The 21,018-nt window shown below is 36.2% G+C and overlaps 1 protein-coding gene and 1 long non-coding RNA gene across 2 annotated transcripts in view; one reads left to right on the forward strand and one right to left on the reverse strand.

Moving 5' to 3' along the window:
* Positions 1-4,187, reverse strand: part of LOC118532430 (uncharacterized) — a 73,735-nt gene extending 69,548 nt beyond the window's left edge. The window contains exon 1 of the long non-coding RNA XR_013447742.1: positions 4,010-4,187. This is a non-coding gene — a long non-coding RNA (uncharacterized LOC118532430). The remainder of the gene's footprint in view (positions 1-4,009) is intronic.
* The window catches only part of EIF3E (eukaryotic translation initiation factor 3 subunit E), a 49,940-nt gene continuing 33,104 nt past the window's right edge, over positions 4,183-21,018 (forward strand). Inside the window, exons 1-7 of the mRNA XM_036087010.2 lie at positions 4,183-4,337; positions 9,469-9,583; positions 11,021-11,138; positions 13,201-13,243; positions 14,343-14,447; positions 19,199-19,324; positions 20,059-20,183. Of these exons, the coding sequence (XP_035942903.1) occupies positions 4,248-4,337; positions 9,469-9,583; positions 11,021-11,138; positions 13,201-13,243; positions 14,343-14,447; positions 19,199-19,324; positions 20,059-20,183 (722 nt within the window). The 5' untranslated portion in view covers positions 4,183-4,247. The remainder of the gene's footprint in view (positions 4,338-9,468; positions 9,584-11,020; positions 11,139-13,200; positions 13,244-14,342; positions 14,448-19,198; positions 19,325-20,058; positions 20,184-21,018) is intronic.

Below are 21,018 nucleotides of genomic sequence, written 5' to 3' on the forward strand. Positions count from 1 at the left end.
AAAATAGACTTTCATCCACTATTCACTGAAACTGCTTTTATCAAGGTCATCAATAACCAAGCCAAAGGGCAATAGTCAGTTGTCTTCTTGAACTAACAGCACCAATTGACATAGTTCATTGCTCTTTGTTGCTTGGACCACTCTCTTCCTTTGGTGCCTGGGACACTTTCTCTTTCTTCTCTTCTTCTCTCCACCACCTACTGGCCCGTCCTTCTCTAGCTTTTTCACTTGATCTAAGTTGTCCCAACCTCTACAAGTTGAAGTGCCTAAGATTTAGCCTTCCTTGTATCTTTTTCAAACACACTCGTACTCTGATCTCATTCAGTCATATGTTTGTAAATTTCATCAATAAGTTGACAAGATCTAGTTTTCTGTCTCCAGCTTTTACCTGTCTCCTGAATTCCAAATTCATATACACCACTACCTAATCAGTTGTAATAAGATGTCTAATAGGCATCCAAAACAAAGTATGTCCAAAACTAAACTCTTGACTTCTCTCCTCTAAAGCATGCATCTATCATACCCTTCCTCATTTTAGTAAATGGCCTCTCAGTTCTAGACCTTGGAGTCATCTTTGACCCTTTCTTTTTCTCATCTAATCCATTAGCAAATTTTGATAGCTCTGCATTTAAAATATATTCAGAATTTTGTTACTGTGCACAACTTTTTCAATGCTATTACTCTTGTCTAAGCCACCCTCATCTCTTGCTTGAATTATTTCAATAGTCTCTTAACTGATTTCTCTAGGTATATGCTTGACACCCCTACCCCTCAACCTTTGAAGTGGTCTTTTTAATTTTTTAAAAAGATTTTATTTATTTATTTGAGCAAGAAAGAGAGAGCACATGAGCAGGGATGGGGGGGAGAAGGAGAGGGAGAAGAAGACTCCCCATGGAGCAGGGAGCCTGATGTGGAGTTTGATCTTGGGACCCCAAGATCATGACTTGAGCTGAAGGCAGACACTTAACCGTCTGAGCCACCCAGGGGCCCCTGAAGTGGTCTTTTTAAAGCATAACTATGATTATGTGACTTCTCTGTTCAAAACTCTCCAATAGTTTCCCACCTCATTCAGAATACAACCCAAAGTCTTGACTGTGACTTCCAAAACATTATGTCATCTGTCCCACAACTCCTTCTCTGAACTCATCTTCTATCATACTTCCTTTTTTCAGTCAGATCTTGAATTTCTAGTCTCTTTGCTATTTCTCATTGATACCAAGTGCCATTTTGCTTCAGTACCTTTATACTTAATGTTCCTTTACCTGGAATTTTCCTCCTCTGGAGAGCCACAGGTTCCCTACTTTCTTCAGGTCTCTTTTCACATTCTACTTTACCAGAGAGCCCTTCCCTAATCACATTATATAAATCAGAAGTCTTTCCCCACCATTCTCTAACTTCTACCTTGCATATTGTTCTTCATAGCATTCACCACCACTGGACAAAGTAATATTTATGTTTTTATCCATCTCCTTCCCCTCGAATATAAACTTCTCTAGAGAAGGTGGTCTGTTTTATATTCCCAGGACCTAGAACATTGTAAGTATTTGATTTATACAGAATGAATAAATAATTGCCACCTATTAGATTGAAAGCTCCTATATAGCCTTCCTATATAGCCTTTACTGATTATATATTCCCATTAACATCTAGCTTAGTACCTTCCATATGGTAAAAGTTCAAAATGTTGATAAAACTGAATTGCATCTTATTTCTCTCTGCTTCTCAAAAATGCCCTCTGTTCCTTTTTTGGCAAGTTTCCATACTGCTACCTGCTTGCTTTCTTCCTCTGCCCCAGGTCACTTCTGCTGGAAGCCTTGGCTGCTATTTCTTTAACTTCCTCTTTTTCTGTCTATATTCTATGACAACTTTAGTCTTTGGGCTTCCAGGAAACTTTGTACCTAATTTATAATTTAAATTTTATCATAGGTATATATATGGGCAAAAGCATAGTATATATAAGGTTCAGTACTGTCCATGGTTTCAGGCATCCACTAGGGGTCTTGGAATGTACCTGCCGTGGATAAGGGGGGGGGGGTCTATGGTACAAGGTTACATGCATGGTAAGTGGTAACAACTATATCAACTGATCAAGAAGAGTATCTCAATTTGCATACTACACATCACCACTTGGATATCTGATAGGGATCTTATTCTGTCTGAAACAGAGTTCCTGATTTTAGCACTCATACCTATTCCTTTACCATTCTCCCCCCCCCCCCCCCCATCTACTAGTCACCAGTGGGAACCCAGTTTCTTATGCCCCAAGTCTAGGAATCATTTTTTTTTTTAATTGAAACTTTATTCTGGGATAGTAGATTCACAGGCACTTGTAAGATCCCATGTATCCTTTACTCAATTTCCCCCAGTGTTAACATCCTGCAAAATTATAGTACAGTCTGGCAGTTCCTCAAGTGATTAAACATAGTTACTATATATGCCACCAATTCCATCTCTGGTATATAACCAAGAAAACTGAAAACATATGTCCACACAAACATTTGTAACAGATGTTTACAGCAGCATTATTCATAGTAGCCAAAAGGTAGAAAACAACCCAAACGTCCATCAGTGGATGAATGGGTAAACTGTATGTGGTATAGCCATATAATAGAATATTATTTGGCCATGAAAAGAAATGAAGTACTGGTCATGCTACAACTTGGATAAATTTTGAAAATATTATGCAAAGTGAAAAAAGTCAAGACACAAAACGCCACATATTATATGATTCCATTCATATGAAAGTCCTGAATAGGGAAATCTATACAGACAGAAAATAGTGTTGCTTAGGGCTGGGGTAGAGTGAACAAGAAGAGGAGATGAAGATGAAGTCAGTGCAAGATAACAAGGCTTGGATAGTTTTAAGCATATTTAAAAGTCACTCTGGCTGCTGTGTGAGAATAAATCACAGGTGGAAAAGAGGGGAAGCAAGGTAATTAGTGAAGAAGCTACTCCAAAAAATCAAAGCAAGACATGGTGGTGGTTTGGACTAAGGATGTGACTTTGGAGGTGGTGTGTGAACTGATTGGATCCGGATATGCTTCAAATGTTAAAACCAAAGGGTTCGTTGGTGAATTCAGTGCACAGTGTAACAGAAAGAGAAAAGTCAAAGATGACTCCAAGGTTTTGGGTCTGAGCAACTGGACAGATGGAACTAGCATTCACAGAGATGGAGAAGAGCACAAAAAGAGCAGGTTTTGATGAGCTACATGGGGGAGTTTAGTTTTGGACATGTTAATATTGAGATATTGAGTGGCTAGATAGATTTTTTGTGAGTCTGCGGTTAACTAATAGTCTGTGTTGGTGCTATAATTTGGGAGTTGTCAATGTATAGACTGCATTTAAAGCCCTTAGGTTGAACGATATCAACTAGGGTATTGGCTTACATAGGGAAGAGATCCAAGACCCTGAGGCACTCCAAAATGAAGAGGCCTGAAAGATGAAAACGGTCTAGCAAAGGAACTTCAGAGCACTTAGAATAAAATCCACATTCCTTACCTTAATCATGACCTGGCCCTTCTCAACGCTTTCACCTCGCTGTCTAGTCACACAGGATATTTAGCTTTCGGAATATGCCAAGTCCTTTCCTGTCTCGTGGGCTTTTCGTTTGCTAAGCCATCCACCAGGCATGGTTTTACCCTGGCTCCAATTTTAGTCGCTTCCTTCTGTCACTACAACTCTCAGTTAAACCGGTACTCTGAGTTTTTTCTCTAACCCCCCTAATTAAATAAACCCAGACCGACCACCCCCACCAAATTATGGCTCTTACTATAATCTAAAATTATTTCACTTGTTTCCCGTCTAGAAACCCGTCCCACCTTAAATTAACAAACGATTACAAAATGATCCCTATGCCAAATAAAACCTCAGGTATTCCTTCTCCTACGCAACTTCCCGGAGAGCAAGGGCCTCATTATCTTGTCCTCTGCCGTATCCCAATGTAGTCGACAATCCCTCATCAGTCAAATCTGTTTTTCAAAATTTATTAGCGGAACGGAGGGTACGATACCGGCAAACTTGAAAACAGAAGAAATTACGCCCGCTGCTCCGCCCAGTCCCAGAGCGGCCTAAAAGAGGAGAGGACCCGCACGCATGCGCCATTGTTCTCTGAGCGCTTCGGGCTGAACCCCACCCCTTTGCCCTGGCGTGTTTAGCCACTGCGCATGCGCAACGTGGACCTGTCTGTTCGTTTGTCGGCGTTATCAATAAAGTTTTAGCGAGTACAGACTCTCTTTTTACTTGGCAAGATGGCGGAGTACGACTTGACTACTCGCATCGCGCACTTTTTGGATCGGCATCTAGTCTTTCCGTTGCTTGAGTTTCTCTCCGTAAAAGAGGTGAGGGGGGCTTTGACCGCGAGGAAGGCGTGGGAGCGCGTGAGGCGCGGGGCAAGGCTGAGAGGCGGTGGCCATAGCCCTAGGCCTGACACACGTGTGAGGCGGCCGCGAGTTTGGTCCTGAGTTGGGCAGTAAGGATCTGCTGGTAATTTAGCGTCGTCCCAGTTAATTAGCACCGCAGAATTTGGTTGTGACGAGAAGTGAGGTGACAGCAGGCAACTCAGGGGAGAAAGAGGTCTCTGCTTCACTACCGGAGGTGACAGTGCCGGAGGGACTTCCGCGTCAGTTCCTCTCGGAAGTTGACCGACCACTCGCCAGCTTCCCTGTAGGAACGCTTGCTTCTAAAAGCAAATGGGAGTGTTACAGATTTTGGTTTTTCTTTCGGGAACTGTGGGAGGGGTGTGCTTGGCTTTGTGTTTTTGTTTGCCGGATCTTTGGAATAATTTACACTTAAATACCTAGTACTTTAATTTACATGAAGTTGTGAATTCTTCGCAAAGAGTTTTCCTGGTTTTTCGGTAAGTAGCCACTTCGTAGAAGCGTGGCATATTTTGTCGGATGGGGACGGCTTCCCCCCCCCCCAAAAAAAAACCTGGACAATTTTTTTTACTTAAAAGTGGTTTTCCGGTGTATACAGACTTCGAGTAAATTTGAACATTAACATTCATTTAGCTACTCACGATACCTTGAATTAGCCTGTGGTTCTGGTACCTCATTTCAAAACGTCTCAATCCTGAAAGTTTTGAAATATTGGGCTTAGTTATACCTTGAGTTTGTTGGGAGATTGATACATTGTAGTAATTATAAAGTAATGTTACTATGATGAAGGGATTCGATTATTGGCCAGAAAAGTAAATGAATTCTATATCTGAAAGCCGATTACAACGTAAGTCTACCTTAGGGAACTCTAGATTTGGAGAGTAGATTTGTGTGGCTCAACAACAATAAAACAGAAAAGCTCTGCAAATAAACATTAAATTGTTCTGATAACTTTTCAGATCTTCCTGGTAGTTACTGTTCATTAGACAGGTATAATCCTCAAATTTATCTGATCCTTTTCTAAGGACTCTAAAAGTTGTGATGTTAGGGAACAGCAAAGTTTATTTTCAGTAAATTTCAGGAATGTAAAAATAAAGCAATATAAAGCTTTATCATGAGAGGATATGTTTTTTCTTTATTTTTCCTTACGTAGGATGTACTTACACCTATATTTTAGAGCTTGCCTAAAATAGTACATTCTTTTTTTTTTTCCCTTTCTGGATGTGTGAGGATAATTCACCAAAGATCAAAGAATAGAAAAATGCCATATTTGAAATCCTTTATCAGCTACTTGTAGAAATGCTTCTAAATCAGCCAAAGTTCATATTCTTGTAATGTGTTCTTTACGCTTTTGTTTTACAAGGCAGATAGATAAAAGGAAGGGATATGTGAGTGTAAATTAGTTTTTCATAGGGTAAGACCAAAACCATGAAGGGCAGCTGAGAATCCATGGAAAATAACTGCTCGGTACTTGCCTCTTTGTAGAGAATGTTGGTAAGATGGCTGGAATACACCAAGAGGAAGACAGATGCTGGAGTATTTACTTAGCAGTTACTAAATAGGGCTATCATGGAATTGTGTTAAATCCAGGATAAAACCCAGACATTTCACCGCTGAAAAACTTACCTATCCTTTAGAGGAGATAAAGATCTATAATTACATATGAGGCAAAAAGGAACACATGTCAGAGAAGTACTGGCAGAGTGCTGTCAAAATTGAAGAGATTCTATTGAGTGGGCAAAAAGGACTTTGAGGATAGGTTTTAAGTTGAGTTTTAGATGGTTAGGATAGAGGCAATGATCATGATTCATAAGAGTAACAATTTGATATATTTGTAATATGTTGGATAATGTAAGCTCTATGAGAGCAGGGACTTTGTTTTGTTCTCTGCTGTGTCCTTAGCGTGTAAAAGAGAGTCTGGCATAAAGTCTTTTAATGATTATTTAATATCTCTGCACTTCAGAGATGTTTCTTTCTCATCTTAAGTAAGCCTGTCTCATGCGTAAAGTGTTGATACTGCCACCAATCTTGGAAGGCACCTTAACCTTCTGGGACAAAGTTAGTATTCCTGAATATTTTCCATTAGGAGGCTAGGCCATCCTGTGTGAGAGGAGTGAGGCAGCCAATTGGGGTTTTGAGGAGCGAGGTAAGGAATGGAAATGGGGACTGAGAAAACTGACCAAAGTATAAGGGTTGGTAAGTGTGGATGGCCCAACTGAGATTGAAAATCATACATTTGTAAGAGCTGATGACGTAACTCTCAAAGTGAGAGCAGCAGTGGAAAGTTATTTAAGTAGTGTAGAAATGTTTGGAGGTATGCTTGTAGATATACATCAGTTAGAGATGGATTGCTGATCAGCAGAGAAAAGCACAGATGTGACTGAATAGCATTATTGCCTGCTTTTGAAACATTTTATAGTCATCCTTAGCCAGAACATAGAAGACAGATGACTTTTTCCAGAAATACTGACACTGAATTGTGTTTGGTTGGAGAAAATGGTTGGAATCAATGATACTACTAATGAGAAAATCTTAGAAATAGCTAAAAATGGCATCTAAACTAATGTGGAAAGTGACAACCAAAAAAGGATGTCATAAAAATTAAAAAGAACGGAGGGTATAATGAAGCATTTTAATGGTAATGGTGAAAGAGATGAATTTAAGTTGAAATCTTAGAGATGAGGTACTAAATGAAAGTTGTGGAAAGTTGTGGGAAATTTTAAGATTCGAGTTTCTTAAGAATCATCAGTATGGATGTTGGATTTGTGGATGATGACAGCAGGAACAGATGTCAAAGGAATGTTTTCTTTTTTTTTTTTTTAATTTTTAAAGATGTTATTTATTTGACAGAGCAAGAGAGCTCAAGTAGGGGGAGCATCAGAGGGAGAGGGAGAAGAGGCTCCCCGCTGAGCAGGGAGTCTATGCGGGGTTCTGTCCTAGAGCCCTGGGATCCGAAGGCAGACACTTAACCAACTGAGCCACCCGGGGGCCCCTAAAAATAATTTTTAACAGATGAACATTTGCAAACATTTTCAATTATGGAACACTAACTTTGTACCTTAATAGTTCCTACCCCCCAAAAATTTCATTCTTCTCATTAGTAGATCTCTTTTACAAAAAAGTTTACTCCATTATTTTTTGCTTCAAAAAGGAAAGAAATTGTGGAAACTCTTATAGTACTTATAAATATTATCCTAGATTTTTTTTTTTTTTAAGATTTATTTTAGAGAGAGAGAGAGCTTGCAAGAGAGCACACTTGGTGAGGGGGGCAGAGACAGAGGGAGAGAGAGAGAATCTCAAATGGACTCCCTGCTGAGTGCAGAACCCCATTTGGGGCTCTATCCCAGGACCCTGAGATAATGACCTGAGCTGAAACCATGAGTCAGATGCTCAACGGACCACCCGGGCGCCCCTAGTTTCCTAGATTTTTGCTTGTTGGCGCAAAAGTCTAGAATATTTACTGTCTGTCCTTTACAGAGTAAGTGTGGTTATAAGGCAGAATTTAGGGAAGGTGATATAAGCAGATACAGATTTAAGAGGCCAGTAAGATCTGATGGCTGAGGAGCAGTGCTTTGAATCTACAATAGATAGAGAAAATACAAATTAAAAGCTTATTAATGGGGTGGCAAGAAGAAGTTGGCATGTTAGGAAAAGATGTTTTCACAAGATTAGGTTTCTATAGGGTACACTGAAAGGAAGCTTTGATTTTTTTTAAGTAAACTTTTTATCAGATATACCATTCATACAGAAAAGTGCCAAATATAAGCACCATTTTTCAAAGTGAAACCACTTGTGTGACCACCATAAAACATTACAAATATCCTAAAAACCTCCCTCTGACCCTTTAGTCACTACTCACACCTCCCAAAGGTAAGCACTAGTCTGATCTAGAATAGTTTTGCCTGGTTTTGATTTTGCGTATATGAAATTAAGCATTGTACTGTTTTTATGACTTCTTTTATTCAACATTGTGACAGTCATCCAAGTTGGTAGGATAACTATAGTTCTTTGATTCGAATGCTGAATGTTAATCTGTTATATATTACAGTTTATCCATTCTAATGTTGATAAACTTGACTATTAAAGTAGTACTACTATGAACATTTTTAGAAATGTCCTTTGAATATATGCACCGGGTTCTCTTGGGTATCAAGGAGCAGAATTACTAGGTCTAAAAGTATTTTTGATTTTAGGAGATAAAAACAGTTTTCCAAAGCAGTTGTACTTCTGCCAGAAGAGTTAAGTGTTCAGTTACTCTAAATCTACACCAGTACTGGTATTGCCATTTTTTTGTTTTTGTTTTTTTTAATGTGGCTTTAATTTTCATTTTCTGTATGATTAATGAAGTTGAGATATTTGGTGTTTGTTGGCCATTTGGTTATACTCTGGTAAAGCGGCTATTAAAATTTTTTAGCCATTTTCAGTCCTCTATTTTCTTACTTTTTTGTAGGAGTTTGGAAGATTCAGTTTTGATCATGGCTGTACCATTTCATCACCTTCATCTTTTCTCAGGCATTTAAATGTGGAATCTTCCTGCATTTCTCTTTCCTTGACAAAATAAAATTCAGTACACAAATCTTTTGCTGAAACTTTATCTTGATGACTGCTTATTTAAAAAAATTTTTTAAATTTTGGTTTCTGTCTCCTTGAATACTGTTGTGTAGGATCCTTACATACTGCTCATTGCCCTAAACTTCACGTTTATGTGAGTTTGCTGGTGTATCTCTTTGGTCCTTGTCCTGTGGGTTAAATTGTTTCTTAAGTCCTTGCAAAAACCTATGACATGGTTGACTTAGAGAATAGGTGCTAGTTCTGTTTTAATGGTGTGGATGGGGAAGGATTATAAAGAAAGGATTCAAATGATTTAGTGAAAAAATATGTAGGGGTAGATAAAAGGCTACCTCAAGGAGAGATGAGTAGGTATCATGTGGATGTGAGATAGTGAGAAGATAAAAATTTTGAGTTGATTTCTAATCACCTGGTGTGGTAAGGAAACAACTGTATGTGCTTGTCAGTAGAGTTGGTGTGGCTGTTTATCATTTTATTTGGGGGAACTTCAACATATTCATTAGAAAGTAATTTTCTCTTGCAGATATATAATGAAAAAGAATTATTACAAGGGAAATTGGATCTACTTAGTGATACCAACATGGTAGACTTTGCTATGGATGTATACAAAAATCTTTATTCTGATGATATTCCACATGGTAAGTTTTGTCAGCTTCTCTCATGAACTGAGTATGTGCGTGTGTTAAAGTTTTGTGATTTATAAAAGAGCTTTAGTCAAAAGTCTTTAATAACTATTTGAATGGTTTAAAAGTTTTCTGGATGAAAGGTAATATGAAGGTTACATGTCATCTAAAGTATATTTTCTCATCACAAAAGGTGTGATACTACTTTAAAACATGATTTTCAAATATGTTCAGTTCATAGTATGTTTCATCAAAATTGTGCTTATGAATCAGATTGTCTCCTTAGAATGATCTGAGAATGTTGCTGTTTTTGGTCTGCTAACTTTTTGAGTTAGCATCTGTGTGCCTTAGAGACTTCTTTTCATCTTGAAGCATCTGGGAATAGCCAGGGTTCTCAAAAGTATTGTCCCCAGTACCAGCATCATCAGTTCACCTGGGAGAGCTTGTTAGAAATGCAAATTTTGGGGTCATACCCCAGATCTACTTAATCAGAAAGTGTTGGCTGAGGCCCAGCACTTAAATTGGAGAACTACTGTGGTATGGTGTTTTCCACATTCTTGTTTTCTGTGGTAATTGATGTTCCTTTAAAAAAAAAAAAAAAAAGGTTTTCCCATAAGTTTGAAAAATATTTCTCTTATGAACCTGGTATTTTAAAAAATTCTAAGAATGCTTTCAGTAGAGAAGTATAATTTACTTTGTTTAAATTGACATTTTCCAAAATTTGATCACAGATACCCTTTTATGTTTGAGAAACATTGTTGTAGTAATACTTTTTAATGTATAACACATTATTACACTAAACATAATCACCTTTTTAAATTATAGTAAATGACAGTAGCTCTTTAAATTTTAGTTTGTGATGAAAAAGTTAACTGTTTCTTAGTGAAAGCTTAAAACATGCCTGCAGTGTAGGTTATCTGCAAGTTTTCTCTGACTCTTCATAATGCAGTAAAAGGAAACTAGAACTGGGTTTGAGTGATTACAGAATTAGATTTATAGTGAAAAGAGAGATTACTGACTGGATTTAAATTCCATTTAACCTAATTGAAAATCTATAGTAATATGTAAACCCTCTGAGTCTCTGTTCAGAAACTCTGGGATAATATTCACCTGAGAAAATTCAATGAGAACAAATATAAAAACAATAGGAGCTAAGTCTCTGAAATGTGGAATTAGGTAATTGTTTCTCAGCAGCCATCCCTCCCTCCGGCTGTATCTGTATTTTCCTCAGTTTTCTTTAAGAGTAAGAAGATTCCCTCTTTATGTGCCTTTGCACTGCTAGAAAGTAAAAAATGGATCTGTGAGACATTGAATTGGTGGTTCCTGGCATATGAATATATTGGGGGTAAATAAATTTATGAATAATTTAAATAAATTGAAAAATTTCCAGAGACATCCTCATGGTGAGCAGTATAGTTTAACATTAGAGTACTCCTTTGCATTTTTAATTAGCTTTGAGAGAAAAAAGAACCACAGTTGTTGCACAACTGAAACAGCTTCAGGCAGAAACAGAACCAATTGTGAAGATGTTTGAAGATCCAGAAACTACAAGGCAGATGCAGTCAACCAGGTAACCTCCCTTAATTTGAATTCTGAAAATTCTCTTTTCTGGATTAAGACTAATGTTAATTCAAATTTTATCTAATATCCCATCATAAAAGTTCATGGCTTAATTGATTACTTTACCTATTTATTTTCATTTGTCCTTATGGTGTAGGGACCAGGAATTCCTAAATAAATATTAATCCTAATTTTATTTTTAACTTCTTTATCAGTTATCCAAATCTGATTATGCTGGAGCAGTTTTGCCTTCTTCCTCTCTTCCCAGTGGACATTGGCAATGTCTGGTGACATTTTTAGTTATCACAATTGAAGGGGTACGACTAGCACCTAGCAAGGAGAGGCCAGGGATGCTGCTAACCGTCCCTCAATGCATCAGACAGTACCCTACCCCCTCCACAAAGAATATCCAACCCAAAAGTGTCAGTAGTACTGAGGTTGACGTACCTGTGCCTGGGCAGTATCAAGAGGGAAACCTGAGCTCACTTTATCACTTGGCTGCATTCTCTTGTATCCTTCTAACCTCATTGCCCAGCCCAAAAAGGGAGGGTAGTGTAGAGCTGATAAGGTTATTTAATTCTTAATTTCCTCTTAACTAGAAATAAACTTATTGCTTGGTTTCCAAAGAATGCATGTTGCCTCATTCTGACTTAATGTATATCATTAATTGAAGCCCTTTGGGTTATTAGAAATTCTTTAAGACAAAATCTACTAAAATTGAATTATTGCCATTGTGGTAGATCTTAGCTGCCAATGTATTTACTAGAGAAATTGCTGAAGATTTTGCCGTGTTGTGTCTTTAGTTCATACAATATGTGACCAGAACAAATTTTTAGAGAGATTAGCTCCAAATTTTCATTTGTGATTTGGGGAAGTGTTAACCAGATAATTTTAAGCAAAACAGCAAATACTACACGATTACTATACCATTATAATGTAACCTGTTACATTACTAACTACACCATGTTATATCTATCTGTGTATATACAGATAGATATATACATATATGCACAGATAGCTATATCTTATAAAGCAGTCATATATAGCTATGTGTGTACGTGCACACGCACTATACTACTTATTACACAGAATAGAATATAATGACTTAGACCTGCAGGTCACATGTAAGTGCACCCAAAGGAACAGCTGAAATAATCTGGCTGTTAGGGTACAACAGAAAATTTAGAATTTAAATTCTAAATTTAGTTTAGTTACTTAAATACTAGAAATTAATGTGATTAGGGTATGAATCAAGATGAATATAGATTTATTCACCAATTATTAGAAAGAGAAGACTCCTTGCGGTTTAATAGGCATAGCATTGAGATAAATGAAAGGATGGAATTGTGTTTTAAAAATTTGCAAAGGAATAACCTCTTCCTGCCAATTCCTGTTTTTAAATTTCATTGAATATATAACATTTTACTTTTCATACTTTCCCAGAAATACCCAGTCAACCAAAGGATAGTGATTATGTACCTGAAAGATACAAGGAGTGTAACACAAAGTTATTCACTGTGATCCACACTTGTTTTTTTTTTTGAAATCTTGTTAAAATTTCATGCATATTTCATATTCACTATTATAATATACCCATGTTAATGTTGGTGATAATATATTCCCTCTCCATTAAATCTTCAAGTAACATTATGCTCTGGAAAAACATGCCACAGCATTCCCTCTGTGATAAGCATAAGAAAATGTTTTCTTTTTTGAAAATGCCCAGTAAGTGGGCCACTGTGCCCATCTATCACTTGTTCCTTGGTGTCTTTGTTATCATTTTGTCTTTTACCAGCCTGGCAACATCTTAGTTACACAAAGCCAATTTAAGAAAAGTTCAGTTGGGTTGACACTGATCTGGGTAATAATTATATAGGGTGTGTGGCATAGAAATGTAAGTTAAGCATAATTGATTAATTTTGTATTGTTCTGTTTATTCTGGAAGTCCTGTTTCTACTGTTTAAGTATTAAGATATTTAAATGGCTTTATGTGGGTAATAGGATGAACATTGGTTATGCTTATTTTGTTTTCTGTGACCTATAAAATACAATAATTTTTGTTTCTAATTAAGAGATGGTCGGATGCTGTTTGACTACCTGGCAGACAAGCATGGTGTAAGTGGTATTTTAAAAATTTTCTTTAGTTGTCCTGTTTTAATAAGGCTAATTAAAGAATAGTGCTGCATAGATAGGTTTGAGGCTTGGCAAGATTATAATTTCTAGATTAATTTATTAAATATAAGACCTAGTACGTTTTTGAAACTTCAGTTTTTAAAAATTGATGCTGATGGGAAAATGAGGTGCTTATACTTTAGATCATAGAAATTTTCAAAACTTTTTATTTTTTTAGAATAATCAAGTAATGGGTACCATTTTATATTTCTGATGGATTAACAAAGATAGAACTAAATTTGAATTAGAAATGTTTTGAGCAGTAGAATTAAGTAATACTTCGGCTGCCTTGTGGAATATAGTAGTTCTTGACATTATCAAGGTCTTCATAAATCCCTCATAAAGGAATTTTATCGTAGACTTCCCTAGTCGTCTCCCAGTCTCATTTTCCCTTGTGTTAACTTAAAGTGTGAGGATTTGCATATAATTCTTTACTTGCATTCAAGTTTCTTCTCTCATTTAACAATTGTAACAAGAGGTATGCTGACCACTGTGCCGATTATTCTTTCTGGTTTCCAAATAGAATGTTTGGTGTATTTAATAATGTTCTAGTTCGTAGCCCTTCTCTTATATTTCTTTACTTTCACTTTCCTTGCATTGCTAACTTTAAAAGTTGCTGTAACTTGGGGGCCAGTTTTCACAGAGAACTGAAATTTACTGTACATGTTATTTGTACAGAATCACAAACGTTATAGGAATTCATGCGTTTGGTAGTTGTCTAAGCTCAGTCACTAACTGAGAGACTCACACCTCAGACCTTTCCCTGCAATTCAAATTCTCACTGAAACAAATTAGGTATTGTTACAATTCATAACTCTTTGAGACCAGAATTATGAATGAAAAATCTACCAATTGCTAATGTATGTTTTAAGAGTCATGTGTTTCTGATCATGGTTTTTGTTTTATTTTGTTTTTTTTGTGACACTTGGGGTACACTGAGAGAATTGACGCGTCTGGGGACATTTAAAGGAGTAAATGGTTTGAATTTTAAAACTCAAAGTTAAAAACAGAACTGACACTTTTTTTTTTTTTTTTTTTTTAGTTTAGGCAGGAATATTTAGATACACTCTACAGGTATGCGAAATTTCAGTATGAATGTGGGAATTACTCTGGAGCCGCAGAATATCTTTACTTCTTTAGAGTGTTGGTGAGTAAATTTTTTTTCTTCTCTCAGACTTTGTGGGATTCCCTTGGTTTGTCAAAACATATCTATAGATTTGATTCTGTACATAAATTTTCAAGAATCCTTGGTGAAAGGAGAAGAACTTTCTCAACAAAGAACAAATAGAAATAGGAAAGCTTATATCAGGACCTCAAAATTTGGAGGGAGATTTAACTTTCCTTGAAATCCAAAAGTAGGACCCGCTAATTTGTTATTTTATGTATAATTAAATGATTAGCATTAGCAGAATTCTATCATGTAATCAATTTGTTATATTACTGTGTAGCACAGTGAGCAGGACATTGTGGATGCTTAAATATTTATTGAATAAATCCATTATTCCTAATTTTAATTAAATATCTTATGCTATATATATCCCTTGAGTTTGTTTCAAACAATTATGGAGTTCTAATGATATTTGAAAAAAAAAAATTACGCCTTAATAGTAATTTTTTTCCATTTACTTCTACCCTTAGCTATTAGAAAATAAAACTCAATGATTTTTTTTTAATAATGTAGGAGGAAGGTGAATTTAAATTGTACTATTAGAGCAAATTTCTAACCATAAAGAGCCCTGTTGTTATTTTCATTTGCCTATTGACAAGTTTCTAGATTCAGTGCTTTTTTGGGAAAAAGGAAAATTGCATGAAGCCAAAGAAAAAAATAAGGCTTTCAAATGAAAAGATTTTTTTTCTCATTCTGTCTTCTGTGTAGGTAATTGTATTAATGCCTTCTAGAGTTATCAAAATGCCCTTGTTTTAACTAACTTCTCATTTGAGAAATTATAATTTGTTACTCACTTTGGGTTAGTAAGCAAGTACCTAAGTCTCTGATTTCTCTAGTTAATCCTAGATGTTGGGAAATGACCTCTTAAGACAGGGACTTCTTGTTTTCTAACCTTGGAAGAGTCTATTTCTTCTGTCTCTACTTTCTGGTGCCTTTATTCTTTTAGCTCCATATGCCTGCCACAAAGAAAAGACTTATGGCTGCTATCTTTGGTTGTTTTATAGGAAATTAAATTTTTCTTTTTGGGGGAGCAAGGAAGGGGAAGAGATTGGTGTTTTATTAATAAAGCTAATTTCTACACTTAAAAAGTACTTAGAGAGCTTCGTTTTTTAAAGCTACCATCCTTCCTTCAAAAGGAAATAAAGATTTTCAGTTTATTTCAAAGTTTGATTTGAAAAAAATTTATTTTTCTCTTATTCCCATTTGTGAATATTCTTAATTTATAGATTAGCTTGGTTAGCTTGCAAGTGCATTGAAGGTAATCAGTGATTCTAAACTTGTAGTGCTTATCATAAAATTCCATCAGTTTTACTTTGAATATTACGAAGGATTTAGGAGAGCAAAAGTTGATTACTTTGGAAATGTAAACAGCTTAAACCAGGATTGTAAAATCAGAAGCCTGATATGATTACAGGTACATGAAAAGAGTTGGTTATTCATATCATTTGTTAATGCTGGGAGTGAATTTTGAGAATGAAGATTTAGTGTCATGTTAGAGTTCTAGCACAGTAAATTTATTGTTGCTGGTCAGTGAGTGAATGTGCCATTTTGCTAAGACATGGAAACTTAAGGTAACTGCTGGAAATCCAGATACTGAAACTCTTCTAGCATATCCACCCTTGAAAGCAGGTTGGTATGAAGAGCCAACTGTAATGACATGGACTTGAGCCAGAGTAGTACGCATGAACCTTTGGGGGATTAAAAAACTTGCTCTGCTGCTACAAAAAGCTTTTATCCTAACAAATATAACATATCCTTGTTTTAACAGCATATTACATTTATGTAGTGTGGTTTTATAATTAGTCTGAAAATTTCTACAAATGATAGGTATATATACTTAAAGGTTTGTGAAGTTTTTGTGTTTCCTTTTTTTTTTTTTTTAAATATGAAGATCCTAGTTTGTTCCCTAACTTAAAAAAAAAAAAAAATCTCAGTTTTAAGCTTTTGCATTGCCTAACAGGTCTTGTGTTGGAATTCAAATGGCATTTGGTTAGGTGATTGATTACCATGATTTGAGCACAAAAATCAAGGTTTTACCTTAAGAGTAGTCAAAATATAGTGATGGGATAGTGCTTAGAAATTATGTGAAATTTATTTTAAATTTATGTCCCACCTGTGTGACAAAACATTTGAGTAGCTGGGAGTTGGCATATTGATAGGAGCTAACCAAGCTAAGTTTAAAACAACGGATAATTTTACTTAGCTTTTTCTTTTGTTTAGATAGGCACTACTATAAAATCTATGTATTTGTTCAAAATCTTGTTAATAGCAAAGATTAAAAATCCTGGATTGGATTTGGGATGAAAAATATCAGTGTTTTACATATTAGTTATTTACTTTTATTTTTTTGTAATAGCCTTTTTTTCATTTCTAAATTCTTGTCTGGTGGTTGGTTATTCTTCTAAATCTATAGTTAGGGAAACATAAGCTATGAAAGAACCATTGTAACTATGATCTGAGATTAGAATTTGACTCTCCAGGTGACCTATTGTAGGTCAGTTTTGTGTAAATTAAAGCTGTGTGACCCCAGAATCTACCTTTATTTTTAAAAAATGTGATGGCTTTTTAGAATACATCAAGGAATATTTACATGCATCCTATTTGGTTGTGTTCTAAGAAATGCATTAATTTGGAATGAAATGGTGGAGTTCTCGAGAATTGGCAGGAATTTTTGAAAATTTTTGTTTTAAAAGTTACAAAAATAAATAAAAGGAATTAACACTGTATTTTAATTAGTTTGTTAAAATTTGCATTCTCTGTCCCTTTGGTCTGACTTGAAAATATAACCCCTCCCCTTATCCAGCAGCTACTTGAAATAAAAGTGATTTTAAGATGCTAGAACTGTTGGTGATCATATTTTAGTACCGTGATTTTTGTTGTTGTTTTCATTCAGAATTTAAAATTGATCGCCTGTAAGTACATGCCATTTGATTTAAAGGTACTTCTCCTTGACTCAAGAAAGCTTAAGTAATGATGACTTTTGGAAGCTTTGGGAACTTGGCTGAAGTTTTGGGTCTGATGTGCCCTGTTTGGTAATGTTGGTTATGTAAAAGATGTCTCATATTGATTTTCAGATGCATAATTTATCACATTTTAATATCAAACTGGGATGTGTCTTGAATTGGTTGTGGTTTTAGAAACATGAATAAAAAAACTTCTAGGGATGCCTGGATGGCTCAGTTGGTTAAGTGTCTGCCTTCGGCTTAGGTCATGATCCCAGGGTCCTGGGATCAAGCCCCGCATCTGGTTCTCTGCTCGGCGGGGAGCCTGCTTCTCCCATTTCCTCTGCCTGCTGCTCTGCCTACTTGTGTTGTTAAATAAATAAATAAAATCTTAAAAAAAAGTCTAGTTTTTGTCTGTTACAAAAAAAATTGCCACGAATATTCAAATACAAGTCTTTTTTTGTGGACATATATTGTAACAATAAGAACCAGTGGTTTCATGGATATGTTTCAAAATTTAGTTTATGAATTTAGTGTTTGTTAGAGTTTGCTTAATGTTATTGAGTACATGAGAGTTAATTACTACCGTCAAAGTCCTTAATAGGTGTTTTGGGTTTGTGACCCTTTTCCATCAGTGGCAAAAAGAGGTAGATGCCCTTAGTCCTCCTATTTTATGGTTTAGATTGTGGTATAAAATTTATAGATCTTGGGGCACCTGAGTGGCTCATTCGTTAAGCATTGGACTCTTGGTTTTGACTCAGGTCATGATCTCATGGGTTGTGGGGATTGACCCACTCCTCCCCCCATTGGGCTCTGTGCTCAGTTGGGAATCTGCTTGAAAGATTCTCCTTTTGCCCCTCCTCCACTCCTTGGTCTCTAAAAATAAATAGATCTTTAAAAAAATTTATAGCTTTCATAATTAGAAGTGTAGTTTTGGGCAGATTACACTCTCCATGCATGAGTTTCCCCTCTTTAATTAAAATGGGGTTAAAAAATACTTACCTTTTATAATGTTTCTATTAGGATTATGTGAAAAATGAACATTTATTCCTCAGTACGTTATTCCTTTGATAATTATTAATTGTTATTAACTAGTATACCTGCTTTTTTCTCTCTAACTCCTTTCATTTTTGGATTTTTTTAAAGATTTTATGTATATATTTGAGAGAACGTGAGAGAGAGAGAGATCATGAGCAGTGGGGAGGGGTAGAGGGAGAAGCAGACTCCCTGCTGAGCAGGGAGCCCGAGATGGGACTCGATCCCAGGACCCTGAGATCATGACCTGAGCCAAAGGCAGATGCTTAACCGACTGAGCCACCCAGGCACCCTGGGTATTTTTTGTTCTGAAAATAATACTTTTAACACTAGTGCTGTATTCTAGTTTTAAGTTACTCTTTCTGATTTAGACTTGAATATCAAAAAGCTGTGTGTTTTTATTTTTTTAAAGATTTTATTTATATATTTGACAGAGAGATAGCGAGAGAGAGCGAGCAAGGAGCCTGATGTGGGGCTCAGTCCCAGGACCCTGGGATCATGATCTGAGCAGAAGGCAGATGCTTAACTGACTGAGCCACCCAGGTGCTCCGAGCTAATATTTTTAGTAAATTAAGTTAAATGGAAACTGAATCAGTTTAGCAGTGTGATCCAATAAGGACTTAGATAATTACTGTTTGGATTAGAAAGCTACAGGTCTTTTAGTAGGTTAGGTGGATATGTAAGGTATAAAATATACAGTATCTTTTTTTCCTAGAATATTCAGAATATAATTAATTATGATTGCTTAAACAGGTTCCAGCAACAGATAGAAATGCTTTGAGTTCACTCTGGGGGAAATTGGCCTCTGAAATCTTAATGCAGAATTGGGATGCAGCTATGGAAGACCTTACACGGTTAAAAGAGACCATAGATAATAATGTGAGTTACATTTTTCCAGGGTGATTTTCTGAAATTTTTGTGTATCCTTCATACTTTCTGATAAGGAAAACACTGTGTACTTTTTAAAAAAAGGTGGGGCTGGGGGAGGGTGGAATGGAAGGAAGGAAGGAGTGAGGGATGGAGGGAGGGAAGAAGGGAAACAAAAATGTTCAGATTAGCTTTTGTTGACGTAAAAATCACAGTGAATTAGTGGGGTGACTAGTTTCACTGAATCTCCCTGAAAGAAACTGTCAAATTTTTTTTGGCTCTTAGAGAAAAGAACTCAAGTTTTCATCTCTCTTATAACTATTGCACCTTTTTTATTTGTACAGTGAAAATGGCATAATACTATTAGTGCCACCTCAGTGATAGGTCCTCAATAAAGTCCTATGTAGAAGATGACAGTTTTCACTTATAATTATGTCTAATAAAACAACTTATGGAGTATTTAGTTCAGTCCTTTTAAAATGTTTTCTGGTATGAGTATAGTTTACGGCTTCTATAAAAATGGCTTAGCAGACATTATTGAATCTATTTCTCAGAGCAGGGAGGTAATTTCTAATGTTGAGGTTAGTGCAGAGGGTCTAGGGGATAGGACTTAGATCCTAATGGCCATAGATCATGCCTCAGAAGGTTCTCATTTTTAACTAAAATTCGGAGATCAGCTATGTTTATTCTCTTGCCTCTTTCTCGTATATTAAGATTTCCTATGTATGTATTTTTTAACCCTGTAGTCTGTGAGTTCTCCACTTCAGTCTCTTCAGCAGCGAACATGGCTCATCCACTGGTCTCTGTTCGTTTTCTTCAACCACCCCAAAGGGCGTGATAACATAATTGATCTCTTCCTTTACCAGCCACAGTAAGTTATTTCACTGTATAATTCTGGCTTTCGTTATATGAAATTACATGGATTTTTTTTTTTAAACTTAAAAATGCACTTCTCTCTAACATTTGAATTTGTTGTCAACCTTTTTTTTTCCCCCTGCACGTGATAGATTAGCTTATTAATTGAAAAAGCTTCCGTGGGGCACCTGGCTGGCTCAGTTGGTTAAGCGTCTGCCTTTGGCTCAGGTCATGATACCAGGGCCCAGGGATGAGCAGCCCCACATGGGGCTCCCTGCTCAGCAGGGAGCCTGCTTCTCCCTCTGCCGCTCCCCCTGCCTGTGCTCCCTCTCTCTCTCAAATAAACAAAATCTTAAAAAAAAAAAAAGAAAAGAAAAGAAAAAGCTTACACGTAACTCTAGTAAATTATTTGAAAAAAGCATACCTTAAGCCTGTTGAAGTGCTATTTAGTGTGTTTCCTGTGGCAGCAGAATAGGCATCATGTAGAATCGCATGGTTCTACCTTACCCTAGAAGAACTAAATCAGAATTTCCATCTTAACAAGATCCCAGGTAATTAATATATTAACTAAAGCTTTAGAATTAGGGCTCCAGGCCAAATTACACGGAAGAAATAAATACATCCCAGAATCCTTTATATCATTGCTCAGTTATCCAACTTTTGGTGCTGAGAAATTCACTATGAACTAGACTATTCTATTGTTAGCTACAAATCATTTTTAAAAATTTATTTTTCCGTTTGAGCTTAAGTGCCTTTGAATCTTATTTCTTATTTGGTTAGAACAACAGAAAACAAAACTGCTTGGTGGAAACACTTAGATATTTGAAGATAATTTTTCTGTATCTCTTCCT

This window comes from Halichoerus grypus, chromosome 5 (genome assembly GCF_964656455.1).
Source record: "Halichoerus grypus chromosome 5, mHalGry1.hap1.1, whole genome shotgun sequence".
In the NCBI taxonomy this organism is placed as follows: domain Eukaryota; kingdom Metazoa; phylum Chordata; class Mammalia; order Carnivora; family Phocidae; genus Halichoerus; species Halichoerus grypus.